Source organism: Gekko japonicus, unplaced genomic scaffold, assembly GCF_001447785.1.
Source record: "Gekko japonicus isolate JY-2015 unplaced genomic scaffold, Gekko_japonicus_V1.1 scaffold1224, whole genome shotgun sequence".
NCBI classification, from domain to species: domain Eukaryota; kingdom Metazoa; phylum Chordata; class Lepidosauria; order Squamata; family Gekkonidae; genus Gekko; species Gekko japonicus.
In genome coordinates this window covers 245,624-254,829 of record NW_015163125.1, presented here as the reverse complement: position 1 = coordinate 254,829, position 9,206 = coordinate 245,624, and the positions used below count along the sequence as shown (strand labels likewise).

The 9,206-nt window shown below is 43.0% G+C and overlaps 1 protein-coding gene across 1 annotated transcript in view; it reads left to right on the top strand.

Moving 5' to 3' along the window:
• Positions 1-6,966, top strand: part of FAM45A (family with sequence similarity 45 member A) — a 17,095-nt gene extending 10,129 nt beyond the window's left edge. Inside the window, exons 7-9 of the mRNA XM_015406902.1 lie at positions 2,626-2,733; positions 3,961-4,055; positions 6,152-6,966. Of these exons, the coding sequence (XP_015262388.1) occupies positions 2,626-2,733; positions 3,961-4,055; positions 6,152-6,328 (380 nt within the window). The 3' untranslated portion in view covers positions 6,329-6,966. The remainder of the gene's footprint in view (positions 1-2,625; positions 2,734-3,960; positions 4,056-6,151) is intronic.
• The last annotated feature ends 2,240 nt before the right edge of the window (positions 6,967-9,206 follow it).

Here is a 9,206-nt window from a genome sequence, read left to right as displayed (position 1 = left end):
GGTCCACTTCAGCCTCTTCTGCATCAGTGGTTGAGGCATAGACTTGGATTACTGTGATGTTGAATGGTTTGCCTTGGATTCGTACTGAGATCATTCTGTCATTTTTGAGATTGTATCCGAGTACTGACTTTTGCACTCTCTTGTTGACTATAAAGGCCACACCATTTTTTCTACGAGATTCCTGGCCACAGTAGTAGATATAATGGTCTTCTGAGTTAAATTCGCCATTCCTGTCCACTTTAGTTCACTGATTCCTAAGATATCAATGTTCAACCTTGCCATCTCATTTTTGACCATGTCAAGCTTACCTTGATTCATAGATCTTACATTCCAGGTTCCTATGCAGTATTGTTCTTTGCAGCATCGGACTTTCCTTTCACCATCAGACACATCCACAACTGAGCGTCCTTTCGGCTTTGGCCCAGCCGCTTCACTCTTTCTGGGGTTACTTGTACTTGCCCTCTGCTCTTCCCCAGTAGCATATTGGACACCTTCCGACCTGAGGGGCTCATCTTCCAGCATCATATCTTTTAGCCTTTTGATACTGTCCATGAGGTTTTCTTGGCAAAGATACTGGAGTGGGTTGCCATTTCCTTCTCCAGTGGATCACACTTGGTCTGAGTTCTCTGCTGTGGCCTGTCCGTCTTGGTGAACCACGCAAGCCCCCTCGCCACGACAAGGCAGTGATCCATGAGGCACTAGACAATACCAAAACAAACAGCTATGCATTTTTGTAATATTGATCTCTCAGTTGTTGTTTTCAAATACAGTTGGAACAAAAAATCCCAACTTCAAATATAAGCTAATGGAGTCTGAACTTCCTGAGACTGAGAGGAGAATAGATCTTGGGGTCACAGTAAAAAGCTCAGTGAAAGTGTCAGCTCAGTGTGCCACAAAGGGAGGGAGGCATACTCTGTTGGAGATTATTAGGAAAGGGATTGAAAATAAAATGGTTGATATAATAATGTCTCTGTACAGATCTGTGCTGTGGCCTCATTTGAGATACTGTGCACAGTTCTGTTCATTGTCTCTCAAAAAGGACATCGCAGAGCTGGAGAAAGTATAGAAGTGGGCAACCAAGATGATTAGGGGATTGGAGCACCTTCATTATGAATGGCTATTCCTCCATCAGTGGCTATTAGCCACAAGGTATAGCTAGGGACTCTGGGGCAAGTGATGCTCTGTCTTCTTGGTGCTTGGGGGGGGGTCAACAGTGGGAGGGCTTCTAATGTCCTGGCCCCACTGCTGGACCTCCTGATGGCACTGGTATTTCTGGCCACTGTGTGACACAGAGTGTTGGACTGGATGGGCCTTTGGCCTGATCCAACATTGGCGTCTCTTATGTTCTTATGAGGAAAGGCTGAAGAGTCTTAGACTAGAAAGGAGAGGACTAAGAGGGGGCATGACAGAGGTGTATACAATTATGCACAGGGTGGAGAGATTTGACAAAGATAACTCTTTCCCTCTCCCAACATTCTAGAACTTGAGGGCATCTAGTGAAGCTCATGGGCAGTAGATTCAGGATGGACAAAAGAAAATACTTCATTAGACAGTGAGTGTAAATATGGAATTCACCTCCAGAGGATGTAGTATAAACGTGGAATTCACTGGCAGAGGATGTAGTGATGGCCACAGGCACAGATGGCTTTAGAAGAGGATTAGACAGATTCATGGAGGATAGGTCTATCAGTGGCTACTAGCCATAGTAATTAAACCTCTAAATACCAGGAGGCAACATCAGGGGAAGGGCTCAGACTCCATGCCCTGTTGTTGGACATTCAGAGGAATGGGGTGGCTACTGTGCAAGACGGGATGCTAGACTAGATGGTCTGATTAGCAGGGCTCTTCTTAGGTTCTTATAGTTTGCTAGACTCCAGATTTTTAATCCTGCAAACATCCATAGCACAAAGGGTTTTCCTTGTTTGTTCTTTCCCTTAATGCTGCATTATTTATTTAGATAGTTTCTCTGCTCTCTTTGTATAGCCTGCTCGAGGCAACATCAAACTAGCTACTGTTTTACAGTCCTTTGATTGATCCCAATCCAGCATTCAAAAATTATACTGCTTGCTGTGTTACATTATTTATCCTGCCTTTCCTCCATGGACCTTACTTTATTCTCACAAAAGGCCGCAGGTTAGGCTTGGAGAGAACAACTTGCCCAATATTGCCCACTGAGATTTTTTTCGTGGCAAGCAGGGAACTGAGTCTGGTTCTGCCCAGGCCTACCCTTTAACCACTGCACGATGCTGGCTGGCTGTATTAACATTACTTTCCTATTTTTAAAAAGTCATATCTTTTTTCATTCACCTTCTCCCTTTTAAGAACTGAAGAAAAATCTCAAAATATACCCCAAGCCTCTATTTTATTTTGAAATCAAGCACTTTAGTGGGTTTTCCATACCATGTGTGGTGCATCCCTTTTGGGGTTCTCCTGTGGGCTGGAGAGGGCTGGTGAAATGCTTTGGATGAAGTTTTATGCACGCTTTTTGACAGTAAATATCAATGAAGTCAGCAAAAATGCAATAGTATTCTGCTTTAAGATAATTATAATGCAAACACGCTTCTAATTAAAGCACACTATTAGAATTTTATTTCTTAGTGATCATGATTAATCTTTGCTGATCAGGTTACATTGCTGGATTTATAGACTCTGAAGTCAGCAACAGACTAGACCTCTACGATGTGTATGTGAATCTGGCTGAAAGTGAAATCACCATTTCGCAGAAAGCAAAAGGTTTGTTGGTTCTATTCAGTTTGTTTGTACTCTCCTAGAAGCAGGTTTCCCATTAGTTTGGTACAACTTCCCAGTCTTGACAAATGTCCCCAAATCTTGACTCCATGATAGGGATCCATCATATCCCTTTTTTCTGAACTCAGCTGTTATCCCTGCCTTTGATGGCAGAAACTATAAAAGGTGTGCCAAGGTCTGCCAAAGGAAATATAAAGGAAGGTCGCAAAGAATTATCATTTTAAGTACTAACTCCAAGTTTAATTCAGGATGCCGGGAACTAGAGCAAAGTTGGGGTGCAACTCAAATTTGTAATTTACCTGTTGCACCTGTAGCTTGTTCTTCAGCTGGATTGGCTCTATTGCAAAAGCAACAAAAGGAGTCAACCATTGGTGCACAATTAGGGAAACCCCCCCCAGGCATGCAGAAACGTATCAGTTTGTGAATTAAGCATGCACACAACTGTCTTGTTAAGGATCCTCAGAATGCTGTGAGTTGAAAGGAGATGGGAAAAGAGGGTGATACTGGCCTGCTGCAGTGCCTAAGAGCTTATACTAGTCTTGAACAGGAGATTTGGGTCAGAGAAGGGGGAATACTCCAGTCGTCCATTTCCATCCACAGTGGGGCCCACCTAGTTGAAGCCAATTGTGAAAACAGAAAGAGCATTTCATCAAACAAAAAAAGGTTAACCAAATCTGGCAGTACCTGTTGGAGCCCAGCAGAATCATGAGAAGCTAGGACTGTCAGTTGCTGATGGATGTGGTGGGGGGAAGCATCCAGTCTTATCCCTACCTTCCAATTGATGTGTACTATGTAGTATGTCCACCCCCTGTTAAGGGCTTCTCTCCTGGAAGTGTGTTCCAAAGAAACTGAAGTGCACAGCACAGTCAGTCATCCTCAGGAGAAACCCAGTTACTCTTAAAGGCCCATGAACCCTGATATACCTAGATTGTAAAGGAAATGCATAAAGCATCAAATGCTAAAATGGGGTAGCCTGTGTGTGTGATATTATGAGGTGGAAGGTGGGGTGGTACGCTCCTTTCCCATACTATCTGTAGCAGATATGTTACCAGAGCTGTAGTATGGGTATGGTTGGAAGTCACAAGTGTGGCAGTCAAAGGAGGTGTCACACTTCTGACAGACCACATTGCCACAAATATAAATGATCTTTCACTTCTGTTCACTGCGTTTGATGGGGTGGAATGAATGACAGTGGCTCTCTTATCTCCCCAGAGGCAATGACAATGGGAAAACTGCACAAAGAAATTGGTCAGCTCATTGTTCAATCTGCAGAAGACCCAGACAGATCAAATATTCAAGTTGTAAAGGTTAGGTTTCTTCAATCTTTAACGTGGTATTGTGGTTTTGGTCTTTGTTAAAGAGCAAGTACTGGGACTGGTCCGTGTCTCAGGCTGTAAAACCAACTTTGTAAGAAGTTATCATAAGAACATAAGAGATGCCAATGTTGGATCAGGCCAAAGGCCCATCCAGTCCAACATTCTGTATCACACTCTGTATCACACAGTGACCAGAAATACCAGTGCCATCAGGAGGTCCACCAGTGGGGCCAGGACATTAGAAGCCCTCCCACTTATCATATAGCAAGCCCTGACTTGGATATCCCAGGCTAGCCTGAACTCATCAAATCTTGGAAGCTAGGCAGGGTTACCCCTGGCTAGTATTTGGGTGGGAGACCTCCAAGGAATACCAGGGGCGTGACGAGAGGCAAGCAGTGGCAAAACACCTCTGAATGTCTCTTGCCTTGAAAACCCCACTAGGGATTGCCATATGTTGTCTGTGACTTGACAGCAACAACCTCATATAGTAAGAAGATAGATGCTGGAAAAAGCAATTGCACCATGCAGTGTTCCATTACACCACTCACTCACACTCTCACTTCTAAAATGAAATACAGTATTTAGAGTGCAACTTGCTCATCTTCTGGTTTTTGTGGAGGTATTTTTGCATTTCTCTCTCTGTGTGTGTGTGTGTGTGTGTGTGTGTGCGCGCCCATGCTTGGTAGTCATAGCAACCTCTGGCGACTTCTACTGGGGCATGGAGGATGTTCAAAGAAGTGGCTTGATAGCCTGCCTCTGCCTCCCATCCCTGGTATTCTTTGGAGGTCTCCCATCCAAATACTTGCCAGGGGTCGGCCCTGCTTAGCTTCCGAGATCTGACGAGACTGGGCTTGCCTGGGCTATCCAGGTCTGATCCTTCTGGCTTTTGAAGTCTTTACATGAGTAAGTCAGAGAATTAGATCTGGACTATAATTTAGAAGAAGAGTTGGATTGATACCTCGCCCTTCACTTGAGAGTCTCAGAGTGGCTTACAATCTCCTTCCCTTCCTTTCCCCACAATAGACACCCTGTGAAGTAGGTGGGGCTGAGAGAGCTCTGAGAGAACTGCTCCTGAGAAAATAGCTCTGAGAGAACTGGGACTGACCCAAGGTTACCAAGCTGGCTGCATGTGGAGGAGTGGGGAACCAAACCCGGTTCTCCAAATTAGAGTCCTGCCACTCTTAACACTACACCAAACTGGCACTACACCAGATTTATGCAGTAGTGTCCCCATGCATTACTAACAATATTTATTTGAAGTAACTCCCACAGAAATTGATATAATGGATTTCTCCATGAACATGGCTAGGATTAGGCTGTTGATGCTTCTGTAGTACTTTCCTATTTCTTTTCCCACAGAACGTCTGCGAGGCGGTTGTGTTTCCCATAGTAATGATGATAAAGGCTGACAGAGGGGCTGGCTGTATTGCCTTGAAAAAAGTTTAGAACTAAACTCTAAGCCCTGCTGCACACTATACGTACTATTTTGAGTCATCTTGTTTTGGCACATTACATAGAATATAAATTAAGGCTTTAGAGGGGCTAGGCTTATTCTGAGTTTTCTTTGGTAGACCATAAATTTTTGCCCATTCAGCTGTAACAGAGAAAGGAAGACACATAACTCACCCTGCCAATGATCCTGAGTGAAGGGCTGCCAACGACTTTGGCTGAATTGGTAGGGCCAGATTGGATCAAAGAGCTGAAATTCAGGGTGGTGGAGGGAGAGCTCTACAGACCCTTCAGCTCTTCAGTCAAGCAACAATGGCAGCACTTCCAAAGACGATATCTCTGGATTGCCTGTCCATGGAGGCAGACTGCACCGCAAAAGTGACACCGGCTCCTCCATCCTCTGGAGGTACAGAGTGCCTAAGGGATGGAACTGCCACACGACCTTTTAGAACCTGTTGCTATTTTGTAAAAGCAGCTCTGTATAAGAACTAATTTGCTGCATCTCTGATCAGATATTGGGGGGAGGGGATGTTAACGCTACCTCTAAAACCTGCGAGTCCTACCTCCTGTTGTTGTAAAGAAACATATCTGGCTATCCTGTATTTATGTATATTTTTTTTAAATGTTCTTTCTCAAAGGATATTTCACGGAAGACAAAAGAAATCTTGACAAATCTGGCCTCGCTCACAGAAGTCTTGCATGATGACGAGAAACCATTACTGAACTTTGAGGCACTGAAACAGAAGCGATTTCCACCAGCAACAGAAAATTTCCTCTATCATCTGGCAGCTGCTGAACAAATGCTCAAGATCTGATTTAATAGCAAATGAATCTCAGCATTAAGCTTCAAAAGGAAATTCTTCCATAATAGTATTTTATACATCTGTAAAATGATCAGCACAAGGAAAAATATATTCAACTGAGGATGTTTCAGAGGGAACACACACTGGAACTCAATGGGTGTAGTCCTAGTTCTCCTTCCCCCAATTTATGATTTTATATGAAATGGGGCAGGGTTTTTTTAAAAAAAAAAAAGAAGGAAAGAAAAATACCGTATTTACCCAGGACTAAGAAAGTAAGGGCATGATGGTTTTGAGCTGGAAGTGTTCTGTGTGCTTTAAGAGGGAAATATATTTGATAGGCTACTGAAACTGTAGCATAAACAGGGTGCTTGGAAAGTGAGACAATATTTGAAAGCTGTTACAATGGCTAAGATAGAGCTGTTTCTCTGATGGCAATTGTTTACAGTCAGCTCTGAAGCTCTGGTTTCAGTTTTCAAGAAAGAGATAAGGGCCAGGGTCCATGTTATGTGTGTGTGCATTAAAACTCAATAGCTGCTGCTTCTAGGTAAAAGGAGCAACATTCAGCAGAGAAGTGCCGGGGGGGGGGGGGCCTAAGTGTCCCAAGGGCTGCTTTGCTGCAGCAATATCCTCTGATGTGTTTGCAAATATGTTTGCAATGTATATTTTTTTTTTTGACACCCCACCCCAGACAAAAATTACCTGGGATGTATTCACGCACCAAGCTATTTTTCTGTTGCAAAGTAGCACTCTTAAAGCTGCTGCCCACTTGAAGAAACAGCTGTTAAGAATTGAAGACACATTTTAGTATGCACTATGTATTATGGCTCTTAAATTCTTCAGTTCATCGAATTCATATTATAAACCAAGGGTTTTGCAGGAACTCTGAAACAACTGTTGGGAGTTGTTCAGGCTGTTCTCTGCACTAGCACTTTGCTTTATAAAATAAGAATTACATTTATTCCCTTTAGTGTTCATAAAGACAGGCCATATAAAAGCAATTGTATACTTGATTTTTTGTTTTAATTACACTTTTGTTTACACTTTTGAACTGCTATTCAATTCAACAGTTGTCGTGTACAATCAATATTAATTTGAGAAACCTTTTTTATAGCATGATCGAGGAACCTGTGTTGTGTTTAGAAGATGGAGGGTAAAAAAGGAAATCAATAACTATGTATAAGTCTCTAATACTAAGAAGGTTGTAAGCATGATCACTGCTCCCCTACTTTCAGGGATGTTTGTTTCAACTTTGTACAGAAATGTTTCTGTGGCAATCTAAACGTGTATCTTTAAATGCCAGCTTATTACACAGTTGCCGTATTTAACTTTTGTTGTTCCCCTATAGACTTAAGATTGTAAATGTGAGAGCCAGTTTGGTCTAGTGGTTAAGTGCACGGACTCTAATCTGGGAGAACTGGGTTTGATTCCCCACTCCTCCACTTGCAACTGGCTGGATTACATTGGGCAAGCCATAGTTCTGGCACAGCTGTTCTTGAAAAGGAGCCATTTCAGTCAGAGCTCTCTTAGCCCCACCTACCTCACAGGGTGTCTGTTGTGGGGAAGGGGAAGGAGTTTGTAAGTCGCTCTGAGACTACTTTGGGTAGTGAAGGGTGGGGTATAAATCCAATCTCTCTCTCTCCAGCGCCTTGCCACCTTCATCCCCTTGTACAACATAAACTGAAGTTTGTTATTTTTTAAAAAGGGCAAACCTCAGGTCTGACTTTAAACTTTAAGGCTGGGTGTATACAAAAAGCTGACTTATACAATATATAAGTTTAGGCACTCTAACGTTCATGTGTCATCAGTACAGTAGTAGTGATAGCATGCGAGGGAACTGTGGGCAGAGCAGTCAGTCAGTGCCTACATAATGGCTGAAGGCCTAGCTTAAGACAACAGCCGTTGAGTTTAAGTTGAGTCTTAGCACAGGAAGGGCGAGAGAAAGGCAAAATGTTAACTGTTTCAGTAGAGGCCAATCATGTGCAGTTGTAAGATTGTCAGTTTCTTGATACAGCCAGGGGCGAGGGGGAGGCACAGGGTTTATAGAAGATTGCCTTTTCCTGATAACGTTTTGAGAGTTCTTTCTCACCTTTCCAAAACTGTGAGGGTGGGGGAGCACAAGCAGTCTAGCCCGGTATCTCCCATAAGACATAAGGCTAATCTCTTAAACTACAATGTAAGGAAAAGAATATCCATTGCCCATCCTGCTCATTTTAGTTGAGAACTGAATTGTTCTTCAGATATTAACCTAATATTTCAGATAAATGAGGTCCTGCTACTTGTTAACTATAACCTAAAACCGCATCAAAACAGACCATTTGCTTTTAAACCCCACCCACCACCCCCAGTAGATTATACTAAGAACTCTCACTTGGCTATGTTCTTTAAATCCCACCTTTCTTCCAGGGTAGCATATACTTCATTTTATCCTCACAACAACCCTGTGAGAAAGAGATAGGCAGCACATTCTGCATAGGCAAAAGGACACATTACTTTACTCAGCAAGTAATTAAATTGTAGGATTCGCTGCTAATAGCTGTAGTGATGGCCACCAGTGTCAATGGCTTTAAAAGGCGATTAAAAATAGCAGAAGGCAACGCTGTAGTGATGGCCACCAGTGTCAATGGCAATTTCAAGGAAAGGCCTTGGCCTCTATATCCTGTTTGTTGGTCTTCCAGAGCAACTGGTTGGTCTCTCTGGGAAACAAGATGCTGTAGTGTGTGGCTGCTGCTGATTCTGTGAGGCACCTCTTCTTAGGACTAGCTAGAAGTTCCCAAGATACCTTAATGACTAAGAAGAGATGTGCAGGACGGAGAGATCATTCACTACAATTATCCCACTTAGCTTCCATAAAATGTCAGTGGAGAAATAATGTTCAGTGGTCCCTTAGTTC